This window comes from Phragmites australis, chromosome 16 (genome assembly GCF_958298935.1).
Source record: "Phragmites australis chromosome 16, lpPhrAust1.1, whole genome shotgun sequence".
Lineage (NCBI taxonomy): Eukaryota > Viridiplantae > Streptophyta > Magnoliopsida > Poales > Poaceae > Phragmites > Phragmites australis.
The window spans coordinates 21,186,837-21,206,926 of NC_084936.1; the positions used below are offsets into that span (position 1 = coordinate 21,186,837).

General features: G+C 42.1%; 3 protein-coding genes across 3 annotated transcripts; 1 reads left to right on the forward strand and 2 right to left on the reverse strand.

The window, feature by feature from the left end:
* The first annotated feature begins 2,873 nt into the window (after positions 1–2,873).
* On the forward strand, positions 2,874–6,888 carry LOC133896110 (stromal cell-derived factor 2-like protein). The gene is made up of 6 exons (XM_062336626.1): positions 2,874–3,215; positions 3,313–3,453; positions 4,051–4,191; positions 5,839–5,888; positions 5,974–6,103; positions 6,563–6,888. Exons 1-6 carry the CDS (start codon positions 3,111–3,113, stop codon positions 6,644–6,646), a joined length of 651 nt encoding a protein of 216 aa, XP_062192610.1. The 5' UTR covers positions 2,874–3,110; the 3' UTR covers positions 6,647–6,888.
* A 2,191-nt stretch (positions 6,889–9,079) lies between these two features.
* Positions 9,080–10,377, reverse strand: LOC133896109 (probable CCR4-associated factor 1 homolog 7). Its single transcript, XM_062336624.1, has one exon. It carries the CDS (start codon positions 10,092–10,094, stop codon positions 9,240–9,242), a length of 855 nt encoding a protein of 284 aa, XP_062192608.1. The 5' UTR covers positions 10,095–10,377; the 3' UTR covers positions 9,080–9,239.
* A 4,197-nt stretch (positions 10,378–14,574) lies between these two features.
* Positions 14,575–19,871, reverse strand: LOC133896108 (poly(A)-specific ribonuclease PARN-like). Its single transcript, XM_062336623.1, has 9 exons — positions 19,263–19,871; positions 17,714–17,844; positions 17,443–17,625; positions 17,246–17,358; positions 16,787–16,903; positions 16,572–16,686; positions 16,274–16,489; positions 15,200–16,063; positions 14,575–15,081 (listed from the first exon to the last, which is right to left on the reverse strand). The coding sequence occupies exons 1-8, from the start codon at positions 19,544–19,546 to the stop codon at positions 15,432–15,434; spliced, it is 1,791 nt and encodes a 596-aa protein (XP_062192607.1). The 5' UTR covers positions 19,547–19,871; the 3' UTR covers positions 14,575–15,081; positions 15,200–15,431.
* Positions 19,872–20,090: the final 219 nt, after the last annotated feature.

Consider the following 20,090-nt stretch of genomic DNA (forward strand, 5'->3'; position numbering starts at 1 on the left):
TATTTGTTTCAGCTGAAGATGGTGAAAATCAGCTTATAGATTTTGGATTGAAAAAAGTAAAAATTAAGAAGTTAAATTATACAATCTGTAGAAGCTAGTGGAACCTGAATTGCTGCTATAAGTTGAATTATGATGAGAATCTATTTATTTCAATTTATAAATTATAAATCATAATTTATAATCTCCAATTAAAATAAACATTGACTATTTATTTTCTTCGAGCACGCTCTTTGTCAGTGGATCTCGGTACTCGCTAAATTATAGAGCAACGAGACCGATTTCGCACGATATATGACGAAGCCGCGGCTTCCACAGTCTCGAATAAGCGGACCAGTCAGCAACAGTGAGCCGTACGCACCGGTCTAATCCACGCTACAACCGTGCGATGGTACGAGCAACCAAAGTGCACCGCAGGCCCAACCACCCCAGTATCTTACAGCGGAAACCGAGCAATCGGAACGGCCGGGGCCGCACCAAACCGAGCACCGCGCCACCGCTCGCGCCATTTGGTGCCGCGCCGGTTTCCTGGCGCCCGCGGCATCCACGTACGTGCGTGCGGCCCGGGCGCACGGCTCACCACCAGATCCCCTAACCGGCTGGCCGCTCGGCCCGGCCCCGCCCCGCCGGAAACCGATCGCATCATGATGTGTGCGGGGTGGCGAACCACCCACCAAAACCACCGGAGCGTGACCGCCAACAACTCCCTGGCCGGGGCCTCGTGCCGCTGCTCGTCGAAGCGAATGAATGGAGCGCCACCTGCCGGGCTGCCCCCACGTTTGACCCGTGGCCCATTGTAACGTGGCTTGCCCTCGGTTTTGTTACTTGTCGGTGCACTTTTGCTGGAGTGACGCCTCATCTGAAGCGGGTCAAAATGATTTCGTGCAACGGCCGGCTGGTGTGTGTCCTTGCCTTTCGCATCGCATGTACACTCTTCCGCTACCTAGCGAGACGCGACAGGTCGGGCACTTTTGGGCGATGCGGCGGTGAGAATCGAGTGCCACTGTTTTCGTCCTGCAGTCATGTGATCCTGTTTGTTTGTAGATTCTGCTCGATGAATCCTTGGACTCGGGCTTGGCACATAGAAAGCGGAAGAAAATCAGAGGGCCGTTTGTGTGGGCTATGGTTTTTGAGTTTTTTTGAAAGCTGAATTTTTTTTTAAAGCTGATTTTAAACTTTTGGCTATTTGTTTTTACGAGAATTTTTAAATTTTTAGCATATAAAAAATCAAAAAAGCAACTCTCATCAACTTTTAATTTATTCTATCAGAAATTAGCTTTTAAACTTTTTAAAAACCAGTTTTTTCAAAACTCTGTTCGTTTCAGTTTTTATTTCTAAGAAGTAGAAGCTAATTAAAAGGTGAAATAAACGGACCTGAATCCATACATGCAGATTGCATATTGAGGTGGGAACTGGGAAAGTGGCCGGCGAGGAGGAGGCTGGATGCAGGCAGGGTTGCGGCTTCCGGCCACTGGTCTCAAGGGCAGTCCGCTGTCTGTCCGCATGCATGCGATGTCACTGCAGCACCCTCCACGATCCTCTATGCGATCTTGAATTCGTGCTGGGGCCGGGGTGACGTCGCCCCCGCGAGTATCATCGTGTCCTTGTCTGCCTAATTGCTGCGCTAAACCTGTGACAGAAACAGGAACTACGTTCTCCCTCTGACTATTGTAGTACTGTGGATCTGTGGTAGCCGCGCGTGGTATTTGCACGATCCTGTCCCTGTGCGTTCTGTATTTGCCCACCCTAATTCGATCATTTTCTTACTGAGAACCATGGCCACGTGTCGATCTCTTCTTCCTTTCATCCATTCCAGTCTTCCAGATGCCAATTAGTAATCTTTCCACGATTTTTTATATTTTTGGATCAAAAAATTAAAAAATAGACGTTCGGAAAAATATTTAATATATCAAACACGAGCATCTCATCCTCATACTTTCCTCCTATTTAATAAAATTCCTAAAATTTAAATAATTTGACCACTTTTATCATCCACACTCGTCATCCAAACTCCTCCGCCTCATTACCGGCTATGTATATGTAACTCGTTTTACTAATAAAAATAAATGAAGAAATTAGGAGGAAAAATAGCGAATAATCTCCTATTCTTTTTTTATCTTATATAAAATCAAACTACAGTATCGCTCTCGATATATTCGTTCGACAGTGTTTCCATAGCGTATTCACGTCTCTATACTTAAATTTGTGGTTGATATTAATATATCCAATAATTATATTTTTATTGTAACATGCGGACACTTACTTAGTCTGTGTTTGTTTGCTGCTTCTGCTACTGGCAGAAGCCAGAAGCCAAAAGCCAAAACAAACGAAATTCTGGAGAAGTGGCTTCTGGAGAAACCAGAAGCCTGTTTCTGAGGAAAATGAACTAAAGCTGAGAAGCTCGCTGAGATGTACTTCTCTGAGAAGCTATGTGTTGAGAAGCCAAAAATTTATTGTAGAAGCCAACAACCTATTTTCAAAAACAGCTTTTCAGACAAGTCAAAAGCACAACTTTTTTAAAAAACTCAAAAGCAGAAGCTCAAACAAACACGGCCTTAATCTCACCGTTAGACTTATGTTGCGCGCAGGAAGGGATATATAAGCTGATCACTGCTACTATGGGCCGTCTCTAGGCCCAGGCCAGCCCGATCTCCAATTTAGCCTGCATTGGTGAAGGCTAGGCCAGGTGATTTGCCCTCTGGCCCAATACTCAAAAGATCCAGCCCGTTCGTTCGTGCAAGCGGCTTCCCTCGCAATAAATCCTCACCGCACATCGTGCACCTTGCGGCCTCAGCCTCATGCAGTGACGTCTCCGGGGCACGTGGCTCTTCCCGATTCGCCCACCACACGTGGAGCCCCTGTCACAGGGCCCAGTCCTCTCCGCTCTCCGGTCTTCACGGAAGCAACGGCGGGGCAGGTCCCACTGCAAGTTTCCTCGGCTCGCGAAATCCCAGATCAGCCAACTGCCTCCCCGCGCGCGCGCCGTGTGCTCACCGCCCGCGGCCACGGCACCGCCGCCCCTCGCCCCGGCCGCCAAGAGGAAAGGCCAGGCCGACGCCTCCTCCTCCTCGCCGCCGCCGTCACCGAGGTCGCGCCGCACGTTCGCCGTCGCGATGGTCGCGTCGCTTCTCGCGCTCGCCGTGGCGCTCCTGCTCGGCGCCGGCTCCGGCGGCGTCGACAGGGGGGCCGCAGCCCCCGTGGAGGTGGAGGGCGCCGAGGTGCGCCTCCGGATCATCTCGAGATCTGCGAAAAGGTTGCTTTTGTTTGGAAAAAAAAGCGGGTTGGATGTGATCTGGATCTGTGCGGCCGTTCCAGGTGACGTACGGGAGCGTGGTGAAGCTGATGCACGAGAAGACGAAGCACCGGCTGCACTCGCACGACGTGCCATACGGCTCCGGCAGCGGCCAGCAGTCCGTCACCGGGTTCCCTGAAGGCGACGACGCCAATAGCTACTGGGTGCGTCTCCATCTCGTAGATGTTAACACTCGTCGCATCGTTCAGTGGATCTGCCCTGTTCACTCCTCGTGCGAAATTTCTGAAAATTTTACTGACTCGAAGGGTCTTTAGTTGGCCTTCGTTTAGATTTCAGGAGGTAGCATTGAATCGGATTGAATTGATTCGTGCATTCCTGTTCAGAACGCAAATAATATGATCACTTTATTTGAATTCATGGCACATATATTCATATAGTTTTCACTTTTCAAGAGCGAGCTAATTTATTTTGAGAATAGCAAGAATGTAGGATCTCCTTGAAAAATACAATGCCAGTGCCAGTAGTTTTCCTAATATTAAAGTAGATAATGCCTATGCCCATAAGAAATTCGTAGTGATTGATGAAACAAGTAAACAGATGCAGCAAAAACATTGTTATTGCAGAACTTGTACTTCTATAATTTTCTCAATAGCCAAGTTAGCGGGTGTTTGAAATGCATAACGAGTAGTTACAGTTTGATACAAATAGAATTGCCATTTAAGTAGCCAGCTAAAAATGAGTAGGTTTTGATGGTTCTCAAGATCCAGTCTTGAGTTGATAGGTTGACTTACTGAATGCAGATAATAAGGCCTACTCCTGATTCATCAGTGAAACAAGGTGATGCCATCGAAACTGGTAGCATCATCAAGTTGCAACACATGAGGACTCGGAGGTGGTTGCACAGTCACTTGCACGCTTCACCATTGTCCGGCAATCTAGAGGTTAATTCTATATCAACTCTCATGTTACAGTATTCACTAACAATTCAAATTATGTACATCCTGTAAACTCTATTTAGATTGAAAGATAATTTATTGTTCTTTTCAAATTAGTGTAGACCTCTTTAACGAATATGAGTATGTTATGTGATTTTTAATGGCAATCATGTCTGATTAGGATTGAGGCGGAAAGCTTTTAAGATTACAAGATATGCTTATATCATGTACTATCCAGTTTCTATGAAATATCTTTGCCTGTCATCTACTTTTGTGGATAAACAAGGACATGATAGTACATAATATTAATTAAATGGGAGATTCTACTATTTACTACTGAATAAGTTGCCTGTTCTACAATATGCCATCAGCGTGTCAATGACATGTGGGTTCAGGTTCCACATGTCATTCTCACAATGGATGGCATATCGTAGATCATGCACTTATTCAGTGGCAAATCGTAGATTGTTTCTAATTAAATTGACGTATGTAACCTCTTGTAATTCCAATTGAAATGAGACTGTTAATGCATTTTCGTAGACTCGTAGTGATAAAGTGGTGTCATTTTAAATAAAACTTCAAATACGCGTGCACATATCCATTTGGGGTGTGATCGGCTGCCCGCATGAACCTTATATGCAGAGTGAGGGGAAGTAGGCTGAGGGGAGTCATATTTGTTGAAATGAGTGTTTGGTTGGTTGTATTTGTCTGGACATGCTAAGTTGAGTTTCTGTTTGGTTAACCGAATCTAAGGCCGCATAGACGGAGGCAAGAGTTGAGACTGTAATTGGTTGCTCGCATAAAAATGATTTGTGACACTGACAAGTGGATCCACTTGTATGAGCGGATGCAGGCTTCTGTATTCGCCAGGCCAGGCTGGAACAGTGTATGCAGGCAACTAAACACACTTCTCTTTAAGATTATACGCATCCGTCAGGCCAGGCTGCTCCCATACATGCAACCAATTCAGTCCCTATGGAACAATAAATAGACAACCTGCTTTGTGCTCTAGAAAATTGGCGGAAATGCAGTGTACTACATATGTATACACTGTTCATTACCTTGTATCAAAGCATTTCATGTAATTATGACTTTTTCTCTAACATTTTGACTGTACACTTCAACCTGCACAATGTTTTCACTTGCTATTGTGATCAAATGGTAGCCATGGTTTTTAAAAAACAACAGTATGACATGCACATAATTAACTCTCATAACAAAACAACATGGCATCTGGCTTCCTCGCTCCTATTCCTAATATAGTAGCCCAGTACCTAAAATCACTTCCAAATCACTAGGGAAAAAAAAGTGGTATTAGGATGCTTTTCTGTAGTAGACTTTCCTGTATATTGTATACCACGTAGTTGCTGTTGTACTGAAGTCCGAGTAATGCGAAAGCTAGGGGATTTCAGCGAACTATATCATCTTGCAATCATTACTTGACTAAGGATGCTTTGAATATTTCAATTTTCTTATGGTGAACTTATCATCTTTCTTATCTGGACTATCTTTATGAGTGCCTTACATTGACAATGCTTTGCTTTGAAGAAAACAAATTCCATGATTTGTTCTATCTGCTCTGTTTCATTTGTATTATTTTCTTAAAGAGAAAATTAAGGATGTGCTCTTAAGCTTGGATGTCAACTTTTACAGGTTAGCTGTTTTGGTGGGGATGAACTATCAGATACTGGTGACTATTGGAGGTATGATTATACTTACACATGCAATATGGATGTATGTTGTGTTGTCTGTTGCTTAGATTTTGTTTTCCCTTTTTGTATTCTCCAGGCTAGAAATCGAAGGAAGTGGAAAATTATGGAAAAGGGATAAAAAAGTAAGGCTCAGACACATTGATACTGGAGGTTATCTTCACAGTCACAACAAGAAGTACAATCGTCTTGGTGGTGGGCAGCAAGAGGTGAGATATTTGTTTGTCTGAGAACTTTTCTGCTTGCAAAATCAAAAGATGATTACTAGGTTTGATGGTAACTAACATGAATTCGTCAGCCCTTGAGGATAGATCATTCTACTAGTGTAATGCTGCAGAATGTTGTTGGAACCGACGTGATAGTATGTCAGTAAAAACAAAATGTTTTGAGTGAGTAGGATATTCAGACACCATGATACTTGACTTCATGAGTACAAAATTAGGTTGATGCAATGTAAACTGTTTTGATACCATCATTTTATTTCCTACTATCTTATCCATGAATGCTGTTGAACAAATGTCCATATGATTTCATTTTACTTGAAAGCTGTTTATGGAGGTCCTTGCTGCTATGTGCGAAAATAAAGATCGTTGTCCTAATCTGATACATGATTATTTGAATTAGTAGTAAGTCATTCATTTCTAAGTTCAGATATAATTTTTACACAGGTCTGTGGTGTCCGAGAGAAGCGAGCTGAGAATATTTGGTTGGCAGCAGAGGGTGTTTATCTCCCAGTCAATGGCAGCAAGTGAAACAACGTTTTCAAGTGTTTTTCAGCATCAGAAATTTTCGCATTTTTGGTTTTTCTTGTTTTTAATTTAAACATGGGACCTGACCCCTTGAGTGAGATATTGAATATAGATGGTGTACACAAGCTGAGGACAGTCCATGTCCCTAACTGATATTATGTGATATTCAGGATGATCAGGTATGCAGTATTGACTCAGAGATGTAAGTGGCACTGTTGACAATTTGACGTGCTGTTTATCTTCCAGATGTGACACCGAAAGACATTGTCCTGGTAAATCTGATTTATTTATTTTTTTTGCTCGATGCCATAAGCATTGTGACCTCAAAATATTACCGTCGTGAGAATGACTAGTGGTGGTCCATGAATGTCAAAAGACATTGCGTAATATCTACTGAAGCACAATTTTTGCGAAAGATAGCATTTGTCTTCGGTGATAAAAGGCAGAGGTGGCAGAGCGATGTGCAATTGTGCATTTGGTGTCTTTCTGCCGTCCAACCAAACGCCAATGCAATCAGGCCAGGTGCCGGAATGATACTGCTAGAGCACCAAACACTACTACTTGTTACGGCAACAATGCATTCCCACTGGGATTTACTAACCCCTGAAAATAATTTTTCATAGGCAGACAAACAAACCTCAACACTTAAAAGCTGGCACAATCAGCTGCAATCAGTGCAAGTCGGAAAAGTTAGGCTACAACATTATCAGTACCATCAGAACTAAGATATGCAACGCAATTACCAAATATCATGGTGTGCCTTTGCCCATTCTGTAATATATCACACCAAGACAGTGGAACTGCAAGTTCATATATGATGCTATTGCTGTCCGTACTCTAGCTCCTGCCGACGAATCAAAATCAAACCACAGACATGACCGATAGGAAGTAACACTGAGAGTAACCGAACAATGAGCAAATTCAAACTAGTCCACTAACCACTAGGAAGTTTTCAATGAAGTGCAGAAAAGTTGCGGCAAAACAAGCATTGCACATGTACTGAAATGTGGCAAACATGACCCATATTGTAACTTCATAGGTGACAGATCCCTACAAAAAAAGGTGACTAAAATCGAAGCAGCATTTCATTCTCATGACTGCAATGATATCACTGCTCTTGCTTTAACATCTGCCTACTCATGCAATAATATCCATTACTCTTGTTTTTACAAGTTAAACAAGGCTGCAAAACAATTAGCATTCCTGCACGAAGTTTTATCAAAGCAACAGAACAAATATCAAACAGGATAGCACATACCAGGATAGTCATTAGTATGAGAAAATTATACCAGTGTAAATTTCAGTAACCTTTCAAGAGTTTGAGCAGAGGCGAATGAATATTCAGTAATCGCTCATAGGGATAAGACCGGTTAAACTGCAGTGCTAGTATGATTCAGACAGCCAAAGGAGCAATCACGAGAAACAAAATGATTAATGCTAAATAATACACCCCCTAGTCATATAATAAATTTTAATTTACCAGGCAGATCTTTAAATGGTTACCGTAAGAAACAAACAATCCTCATCAACAGTAAAGAGAAAAAGTTTAAGCTTCATGTGCAGCAAGCTTAAGCTAACACTTTGCAATCGATTGCTCCCTTGTGAATCAGATGTGTGTAACCAAAGTGGAGTGAGCAACAAAACTCAGCACATGGTGAAATTGTATGATCAATAAGCAACATAATTAGAATTCAGAATAGCATGTTTTGTAGCTAAAAAGAAGATAACTAATAAAAGACTTCTGTCTTTACAGATACACAGAACATATACTCCAGGCAAGTCAGATCATGTTAATCTTCCCACACACTATAGATAAGCAGAACATTCATTAAAAGGATAAACATAAGATGCTATGAGGAACCAAAAGTTTACAACAGAATATGCAAAACCATAGAAGACATAATCCTGGTTCAGATAACAATTAATTAAGCTATGTGCTTCACAACAAATTACTGTGCTGCAATATAAAAATTTACTAGTTGAATGAATGAGAATGGAATACAACTAGTGAAGGTTATGTCAACAATCAACATGACATACTTTAGTAATGTAATACTTCAGAACACAATGAAGAACTACCGAATTGCACAGAAGGCGATACTGCAGCAAAAGACCAGACGGCGAACACCCATTTTAAAATGAAAAAAGCAGTTGCTCATTTGCCAATATACACAAACAGACAAGGCTACCGTTGATATCTAAATAAAGAGTTCCAACACAAAATTCCAAGTACTAATAGAATGGCACAAAAGCTATCGTACTTATAAATACTGAAGATGAAGAACAAGCTAACCAATTGATAAATACAGAAGATGAAGTAAGAAGTTTCAGTTGCTCAATTCGGCATGTATTTACTAAATATTTAAAACTAAATGGTGAAGTTGGTGTTAACTATTAGATAAACCTAACCAGATGAGCACACAACACAACACAAAGAAAGACCAATCATTCAATTGAACTAAAACAAAGAATGGTTGGGAAAGAAAGGTCTATCATAGCAAGAACAATAAATCGTCAGGTCAGATGCCATATATTCAGCGATGAAAGTTTTTTGTTCTCCATTGTTTCATTCAGATTCTTGTTATTTGACTATCCATTACTTGGGGAGAGTTGGTGGTTTGTTCTCCACATCCCCTGGAATAAGCCCAAACAACACACCAGCTTTCGTCTCCAGCGATTCTTTTAAGTACACCTCCTTAAGCTTCTTGAAGCATTGCAGGGTCAGCAGAGAGTCAGAACCAGCCTGGTGGCTGGTGCCAACGCGCTTGACATTGAGCAGCTCCCCAAGCTTGCTCAGCCCGCCGTATAGGCCACCGCAGAACTTCATGAGATGCTTGATGTCGTACAGCACCGGGAAGAAGACTTTGGTGAGCTCCAGGAACCCACCCAAGGTGTCCGGCATGTTCCGCCCGGTGAGCAGCCTGAGCAGGTAGCCGAAGTCGTGCCCACCGTGGAAGGTAATCCACTGGACACCGTCGTTGAGCACGATCCCGGACGACATCAACAACTCGGCAAAGCGGGTGGCGTCGGCGCCCTCGGCAGCGAAACGGTCGAAGTCGATCCCGCTGCGGCGGAGCATGTCGATGGAGTTGGCGTCGGAGGGGTCGGTGCGCGGGTCGAAGCCCCGGAAGTTGAACTGCCAGATGCAGGCCCGGCCCCCCGTGCCCAGCGGCGGCAGCGCGCCGGTCTCGTCGGAGAGGGTGATGCCGAGCTGGATTAGCTTGAGCAAGTTGACGTTGGCCACGAGGATAGCGTAGTTGTGGTCGTCGCGGAAGCGGTATTTGCCGGCCGGATTCATCACGAAGCCGGGGAACTCCGTATCCATGGCGACGTACGGGTACGCGTCGACGACTTCGCGGATCGCGGCGAACTCCTCCTCCAGGTTCCTCGCCCAGACGTCGCGGATCTCCACGCCGTCGGGGCTCTCTGCGGCGGGCGACGGGGTAGCCATCGTAGCAGCCGGCGCATCCAAGAGCTCGGAGAGGCTTGGGGCAGACGAGCGTCGAGCCGACCAGGCAGTTCTGGCGACAGCTAGGGTTAGCGTTTGCGATGTCGGCGGGCGGGGACGGTCGGCGCGGGTCGGTGGAGGCAATAAGAGGAGGAGGAGAGGGAAGAGGCGGACGCGGTGGAGAGTGGTGGGCCCCAGTGTCAGCGGCGGCGATAGCCCATGGGAAGTGAGGCGCTGAGTTCCGAGCCGAGGACACGGGGGAGCGGATCTAACGGGTCGGAATGGTGGGGAAGAAGCTGTGACGAAAGCGGAGGCGGTCCGCTGCGTGCCGCCGGAAGTGGGCCCCGTGCCACGTCTCCGGACTGGTGCGGGGCCGCGTGCTACTGACCTATGGGCCCAGGCCTCTTCGCCTGCTCATCAGCTTGATTGCGTGGGTGCGACTTGTGAGTGAAACGTGGCATACCAAGATGGCAGTTTTCGTTTTTTTTTCCTGTTTTCACTTGTCGTGTTGAAAGCGGGATTATTGGGTGTGACTTGTAAGTCTTGTATACGGAGACGACAGTTTTCATTCTTTCTCATTTTCACTCATCTTGTTGACCAGAGACGGAGCTTCATGCAGGTCAAATTGGATCGTTGCTCCCTTATTTTGTCTGTCTATATCTACAGCTCAGAAACTAATAGTTTGCTCTATATATAAAGCTAAAATATAGTAATCTTAGGGGCCGTTTGGTAACTTTTGGGAGCTGATTCTGACACAGAATCGGTGGAAGTGTTACTAAACGCTCTGTCGGTGAATCGATTTTGTGTTAGAATCAGAAATAATCACTTTCATATTTTGTACTGTAAGGTGAAAATTGAAAAAAATTAGCTTTCACTGATTTCCAGCTAATTATCCTCAATTTTAATATAATCTTTTCTCAGAAATCACTTCCACCACTAACATACCAAACGATTACACAAACAGAATCATTTTCACCACAGTCTACTTCTACCACATAATCACTTCCACTGCAGAATTAAAAGGTTGAAGAGCTCTACCAAACCGACCTTTAGTCTCTCAAATCCATGATTTTGTAGGCTCAAATTTTTGTTTTTCAAAACGATATTTCATCTCCGTAGTTGTACCCTTTCCGATCGTTGGCAAGCTCCATCGCTAGTGTTGACGCAAGCATGACCGTGTCAGTATATTTGCTCACGCTGTATCGGTGAGATATATTTTTTGAATTTGTTTGTATGTATAATTGTTGCAGTGAGTGAAGAGTTGCAAATGAAGATGATGTTTCTCTCTCTCTTCCTGGTTTCACTCATCGCGTTGATTATCACGGCAGCACTACTCTTGTCTATACTTTTCCTAAGTGTTTTTATTCAGCTCATTGGCGTAAGCATTTTTCAAGTACTTTTGCTCACCATGTTGGAATGGGCCTGCACATCCAAACTCTTCACTCGTTGAGTTCAGGGGCGGACCAGCTCTATAGGAGCGGGCACGGATCTTTATTCATTTCTATTGATTTAATGAACTGTAGATGTTTTTATTATAATCATAATGTTACTGTAGCTAACAGGCCCGTTTGATTTCTGAGTTAGATCCGTCCCTGATTGTGTTGTCCTAAGTATGATCGTGTCAGTACATTTGTCCACACTACATCGGGAGGGCGTAGTTCTTAGTGTGATTGTCGTGGTGACGAAGAGTTGCAAAAATGGGAGTGCATCTTTCTCCTTTTTTCCTGGTTTCACTCATCGTGTTTGACGATAGAAGTTTTCTTTTTTCTATACTTTTTTTCTTGAGTGCTTTTACTCACTATATTTGTTGGCGTAATCATTTTCCAAGTGCTTTTATTCGCCAAGTTGACGTGCGCCTAATCGTGTCAGCACTTTTGTCGTCTCCACCGAAAAGCGTGACTTGCGTATGGCTCTCTTGTACACTATGCGACCGTGTGGTTACCTCCATTTAAATGTGATTTTCTCTCTCACACACATGTATGTATGTATGTATCTATGTAATTTGACTGGTTGGCACTTGCTAAGAAACCATATTTGTGATGCATATGAGTACAGGCAAAAATAGAACAGCACCAAAATTTAATCCACATGTCCTTTTCCTCAGGGTGTTTGATAGATGACGAAGAGACGCGACGAGGTATGTTTTTATCAACAGACATGTGAAGTACACTTCGTCGAAAGGAGAATACGCGCGTGGAAATGCAAAATCATTTGCTATCTCGAACTTCCACAAAGCAGTTCGAGGTTTGCGCAAAGAGCATTGCAGTGATTAGGAGATGGAATAGTGTTGTGAATTTTTATATGTGTACATGAACCTTGGGGCATGTTTAATTGTGATGATAAAACATGCACCCACATTTAATAAGTGTTAAAACTATATTGTGCGCATGTCTTCTTTCCTACTGCGAGTAATTTTGACAGGCGCTTGCTAGATATCGTTGTTTGAGTTAGCTGAAGGACAATACTCGCCTGGTTGTGCTGCTGAGGAGAAACAAACTATTGTGAGTAACAACAGTTTTTTTAAGCCTCAATTTCGAAGTACAAATTGTAGTATTTGAATTCACGTATATATTCACATCACACTCACTTACATCCCCTATGTGCGACCTAGGATCTACCGCTTATATTTGTAGAGATGGTCCTGAACACCAACGATTTTATTCTGAGGGCACGCCCGATGAGACATGAGCGTTTAGCCTCGGCAGGCACCGAAACGATCCATCCTGCCATGCTACCAGCCCGTTCTAGTAACAACACAGCTTTGGAACATATCCCATGCTACCACTTCTTAGGGTGCTCTTTTTTAACCACTTGTAAAAAGAATTATTAGAAGGTTGTGAAAAGTTCAAAAAAATTGGTAACATATGCATCGAATAAATCTATCATGCGGGAAATTTCAAATCTGAGATCAAATCTAACACGGAGGAAAAAGGACTGTAAAAACAAATATAAAATTAAAATGAAGAAAATGAAATGTGGATAAAGCTCTCTGGAATTGGTCTCTTTGGTTTGTCTTTTTATATGTCATATTTTCAATTGAATTTTTAATCGATGATTATATCACATCTCGTCTAACCAACGTTCCTTTTTTTCTAGAATTTTTCATGATCATTTAAATCATATTTCAGCAATTAATAGCAAAGTAGCCCCCAAAAGGGTAGTAGCGTTAGATATGTTCTCCACAGCACATGTCACTCTTTGGATCCATTTCTTGGATGGAGAGCGAAACATCGATATTGGAAAGTTAGAAACCATTCCCACTGGCCACTGGAAGAGTTTGAAAATTCATTGAAAACCGCTTAGTATTTACGATATTCAGCCAATTCGGTCAGCACCGCATTCTGAATTTGACCGATTTTCGAATTTAAATTAAAAAAAATCAAAAATATAAAAAAACACAAAAAAATCTAAATTCTAAGACATTCTGTAATTTTGTTTTTTTTTTCCAAAAATAATGTCGTTTGTATCATATTACATGGAGAGGAAGTTTGAAAAAAATGCTGAAATGGGCCACATGAACAGGATGATTTGACCCATCAAGTTAAGAAAAAGTTTAACATGTAAACACATATTTTTTTTTTATGTAGAGTGTATCTTAAGAGGATCTTTAAAATTTGTTTCACTTCATTTAGAATTTTATCAATCTCTTTGATTTTACAAAGTTCGCAAGCATAAAGTAAATATGTTAAAAAAACATTGTAATTAACCTTTTTATGTCTACCATTATTTTTCCTACATAAAACACAATATAAAAAAGGTTTCACTAATTTTGGAGGTGTGATGAGTGAGTTATGAATTAATTTAATTACAATACATTTACACAATCATGCATGTTATAATAACTATTTCATAAGTTCATGTATTTTTAAAAGATATAGAATCATATAAGAAGACTAACAAAATTGGTTCATGATTTTTGGATTAGCAAAGAATTAACTATACATTTAACTAGGTTTAGCTTATACATTTTCTTATAGAAAATATTCAACTTTTTATGAGTATAAATACTTTTATCATGTAGATCATATTATGAGGAAACCAACAAAATTTATTTCATTTAATTTGAAGTTCAGATGAATTAGTTATTAATTTTAGAATTTTGAGCCATTTTATGGATTTTTTTTTGTTAAACTTCACTGCAATTCGAAAAATGCACTCAGTAAATCAGGAAAACCGAACAGTTTTGGGAGAATTCATTCAAAATGCATTAATGCGAAAATTTCAGAAAATGCAGTTGGTTTTCAATGTAATTCAATCAATTTTCGGTTGAATTCGAGCGGTTACCGATTCGGTCAAATTCTCATCAAATTTTACAAATTTAGCCAAATTCTCATTGAATTTTGAGCATTTTTTTTTCTGATATTCGCGAATTCAGTGAACCCCAGTTTTCGACTATAAAACAAATTTGTAAAACCTGGCCATTGGTTAGGTGTATAAAATGAATACATAGCATGCCAAACCAATGACAGAAAAGGAGTAATGATGCAACGGCACGGTTAAATCATACTTTTGCCATGCGATTGTCTGAACATGTTCTTGACATCGAAAGGCGACTTTAATATTGCATTCGTTATGTAGCATACAATTGCGAGGCATCAATTCCTGCCAAACCTCGTCATTTTAGGCTTCTTCCGATAGCTTGTGCTCATAATGTTCTTCCACACGCCCGAGACAGGTAGTTAGGCAGAAGCACAGTAGCTTCTGTTCACAGCTTTCTGACTGCTTTAGAAACCAACTTCCAAGCTCGATTGGACCTTTTGGCGATTCCATGCGTGATGCAATGAACAAGGTTGGTAGTTAGCATTCCAGCTCTGGCTTTACTTAGCAGAGTATCTCTTGCATACTATCCATTTAGAATAGTTCCCTTACACAGTATTGACGTCGTTCCAGTTAGCATGTCATCCGTCAAGTAAGCATTTACCAATTTAAATTGGAAATCAGACAGATTGTTCAGGGATTGCGCTCCAGAATATCGGCATTGCTATTGAGGCTGCACAAAACAAAGTACGCATAGGTCAGATGCCTTGGTTTCAGGTTGTGATGATGGCATGTAATCATCAGCCATGTAAATATCAGAATATTGTAACAATCATCTCATGAGAACGTACCTGCAGTTCGAAGATGGATTACCAAGTGTGCTGAAGACCTTACTGCCATCTCATATAATTGCTATGCCAAAAAAGTTTCACCCAGAGCGAATATCAAATATCCTGGAAAAATGTATTACAAAAAAGCAATCCTTCCCGTTTGGTTTCACTTGTCTGCTGTGGCAGCTTTCTTGAGGAGTGTTCTCATTAATCTTAGACAACTTGAAAAAGAAATTAGGGGCCATATAATGTTTTAGTCCAGGTACTCCTTCAGATCCAGCATCAAAGAATTATTCCAGTATATCTGAGAGGTACTGTACTCAGAAAGTGTTGAAGCAGCTAGCTCAGATGAAACACCCTCCAGGGCCTCAGCTAGATCTGAATCCCAGAGTCCTGACCTGCAAGCCTTTCTATACACTTCAAAACCTGCAGCTTTCAGACCTTCTGATAAGAAATTATTTAGTGAGGGACTTTCCGAGCTTATTTCTTGTAGTAACTCCATTGCAGTATCAGAACTACGGAATATCAAAGCTGAGCACGTCTTATCCAACAATTTGACCTCAAAATCTTCTGAGAAGGCATGATGTAAGCCTGTAAGGTGTGATCTTAACTCTTTGCAAGATTTCTCCCTAAAGCCCCACAAGAAAACGACATTATCAGTGCTCACAGTCTTTGTGGTATCTGACTCATTAGCGAAGTCCACATCATCAGATTCTTCTACTGTACAGGGATAAAAGATGTTACAATACTCTTCAACTGTGCAGCACTGCTCATCAGATTGCGACTGGCCCTTGGGACTGATTTTAAGTAAACTACTTAGTTTAGCAAATAATTTTGTTATTCTCAAAACATTTTGCTCATTTTTTGTTGCACTGTTGGTACCATCTGCGCAGAAGACAAAAGAGAGAGAGAGAGAGAGAGAGCTCAATTAAAAATTCTAGCGAGGAAGCAATATGAAGATGTAGACAACAATTTGATGGTCACGTTACTAGTTACCAATAATATAGTCTACATCGAGTTTCTTAAAACATGGAGAAGGTGAGACATGGTTTACTAAGAAACATGATGTGTGGGTAATGTTAGCTGGAACTATACCTTGTTGTGGTACTTCTATTTCCATTGGTACAAAGTACTGTCTTTGTAAGTAACTGAGAGCAGCTTGTATATTCTTCGCTTTTCTCAAAGGGCCAATTTCCTTCCACATGTGGCTGATATCAACAACACTAGGGAATACCATCCTCAAAGAACACATAAATTCATGCACGTTTGATGGAAGAGGTGCCACAAATTTGGTGTGCATCATTGTCAGATCTGACGGTAAATAAGACATGATGTAAGTATAAATAAGTTAACAAGCAATCAAATTGTGCGAGTTAGTGACGCATCAACCTACCATTCAAGCAGTTGTAAGATATGATTGGTTTCTGTGAAGATGATAGTAGATCAATAACTTCTCGAAATCCACGGAATCTAAAATTTTGTTCATCTTCTAATTTTTGCATATCCATCTGCAAACGAGTTTCATAATAACGGACTTAGCCTAAGTTGGTGATTTTCGATAATTTTTATGCAATGTACAAAATGCCTCTAATTTCTAGAGATACAAACCAGGAGAAGATTCTTATCCTCTTTAGAACTAGTAAAGACCAAACGGACAGCCCTAGCAGCTCCAGCTTTGTCCGGAACAACAAGAGGAACAAGGTCATCAGAGATACGATTCACTGCCTGCATAATAACTCAAAACAATTAAAGAATGCACCAAGCGCTCTGGAGTTACAACTTGACTTCAGTAAAGAATAGAAAATTCAAGAGCAACATTTGGATCAACCAACTTTCCGTTATGACAGTTTCCTATGTTTTTATATGGGATAGCTTATTTCAACTAGGCGTTCATGCTAAAAGCATGGCATCAAATTTTGAATCCTTCAATTCTTTGTAGGCAATCAATCATAGTCAAAGAGCATCAGCAAGCGAATCTATATTCTCTTTCTTTAAGGAATCTACCAATACTAAATAAAAATCATTTGTCTTTTGGAGAATCCATCAAATTGAGTCATACAATCACACCTCCAAGACCAGTTGAACTTGGCGATCACTGCAGACATCAATGATCATGCTGGGCCTTGAACCATATGATTCACCACCCAAAATTAGTTTACTAAGGGAACTAACTAAAGAACCTGCACAGTAAGAAGACAATGTTATGGGCCATCTAAGTGAAAGACAAGAGCAGAGGGCCTTAACATTTATCAAAAGTGACATACCTTCAGCTGTTTTACTTGGTTCTGCGTATCCTTTTCGCCAATGCACTATCCTTGACTTTATTCTACTCATAAAAACTGAATCAGCAACCGATGTGCTTGGTGAGGGTAACAGTTGGCGAAGTTGAGGGGTAAAGATATTCTGCCTTGCCAAGGATTCTTGAACCCTTGATAGATAAGATATACCTGCCAATATAGTTAATAGAAAAAAAATGTCTATATCTATCAAACAACCTGACTTGCTATTTGTTGTGGCGTATGACAAACCACTCACCATCGTAAATGCACATATTGAAATCAAACCCATCATTAGCCATAGTTGACAAATAAGATGATTGACAGGAGAAACTGTAAGAAGGCATTCCTAGCTGTAGCTCATCTCTAGGAAATAAATGAAAATTGTACCTGTATAACCAAAACGATAAGAAGCCATCAGCAAACGATAATAATAAGAAAGGAAGAACCAAAAAAACATAGGACAGCATGGTTCTCAGACAAAAGAAACCTGGATTGGTAATTTTAATTTTTCATATATGAATATTTATGAACAAGAAACTTGGAGGAATCTGTTGTTAGTGAACAGAAAGATGATTGCACTAAAGAAGTAGTGAAGGATGAGACGTACAGTGATCTCAACTCCCATGCACATCAGAACAAGCAAAAAATGTTCTTTGGTGACAGCTCAAGCAACAGACTTTGGTATGGTCAAAATTTTCTTCCAAAAAAATAGATAGAACAGAGAAGATCTTCTGCTGGAATCTTAGAGATTTTCCAAGCAACTTTGCTGTCATTTCATGTGTGGTTTTCTGTGTGATACCTCATCTCCTAGTGGATTGCTTGCACAACATACTTCATTCGCTTGCTAAGTGCCAGCTGATCAAGTCCTCGCTTTACAGAAGGATTTAGACTAATACAGAAGGATTTAGACTAATACGACTAATACTACACTTCTCCTATAATGCAATGACACACACTTCCTCTGTGTGTTAAATACCACAGACCTTGGTCAATACCTGGTTCCTAAGGGTCTGTTACTCAAATATTTCTGTTGATTTATCATTATCATTAATCCCACCAATCAAAGCATAGGGCTGGACTTGCATTATCTATACATTAGTTCAAAAAGGTCCAGCTCTATGTCATTCTGAGTCTATTTTTTCAAATTTCCCTAAATTACATCACTTTCGTGCTAAGATTTTAGATTTTTATATGAATTTCCACTTTATCTGTCCCAGTCAGGTTATTTCATATTTGTCTGAAATACTTTGTTCAATGCCCTTGCACTACGCAGAAGTATCCACTTCTCTTCATATGTGACACATTTTTAATCAATTATATAGTTGAAGATTTATCTCAGCTTGACTGTTTGCAACCTTATGCACTGAAACCATCATGCAAGCATCAAATCAAATAGATAATTAAATGGAACCCTAAAATAAGTCTGTGATCTTTCAAGCTAGCTTGTTGAAGAATGGTCTTGCTTTACTTCAGAAAACGTTGCTGTAAGTTTCTGTTTATCTGATCGTCCAGTGCACTCTGCGAGTTAGAACATTTGTGTTTCATAATTCATACTGCTAGTATTACTATCCAAAAATGCAGCAACATTTCATTTATGCACACAAGGTGTTGGATGAAACGACCCAAGCTGAGCCCACAACACGTTACGCTGATGCGCCATCCCCAATCGCCCAACCAAATAGCTAAACCATATTACCGTTTGTTCCAGTGACTCAGCGAGCACAAGATGTTCGACAAAACATCATGCTGGAAAATCCTAATTGTTAATGCGTCATGTGGAGGATGAGTGTGAGTGGGCTGCTTACGGGTAGGCGACGAGGGTATAGGGGGAGGTGTGCAGCTGGAAGGGGCAGATGGCGATTTGGAGGGGCTGGAAAGACTCAGCGGCGAGCTTGGCCTTCAGGTACGCCGTCTCCGCGGTGTCCACAGGCAGCGCGCGGCGCCACCCCGTGGCGGCGCCCGTCTTCTGCGCCGCCACGGCCACGTACTCGCACGCCTCCAGGTGGGACCCCAGCTCCCGCACGGCCTCCGCAAAGTTCCGCCTCGTCACCTGCTTCGCCGACGCGGCGGCGGCGCGCGAGGTAGCCATGGCGCCAGTGGTGGAACCAGAAGCTGAGCACGACCAAGGCGAAAGATTACTTAAGTACCACTGGATACTTCGGCGAGCCGGAGACTATGAAAGGAAAAGAGCGGTGCAGTCTGTTCGGAGAATCGGGAGGGGACGTCGGAGCCGGAGTGCAGCTGAGAAAGCGTCGCCGCCGGCAAGCAACCTAGGGGGGCGTAGGAGCCGAGCAGAGAAATACGCGGTGGTGAGAGGTGCGGACGCGGAGGTGCGCGGCGAGCTGGACGGTGCGGGGGCGGCGGCGCGCGGTGAGTGAACAGGGCGACGGCGGCGCTGGGAGTTGCCGAGCCGAATGCCAGACCGCCAGTTAGGGTCAGCGGGGTGGGCCGCAAGAAGTTGGGCTGCTGTGCAAAGGAGATTAGTTGGGTCACACAAGTGAGGTTTGCTGGGCTGCGTGAGAGAGTTCATACGGCCCAACCGCAGATACAGCATTTTGGACCTTGGGCGTTGCTCCTCATCGTATGGCCCACCAAATTAGAGGCGTTGCCCTTCGTCAATCACCTGAAAATTC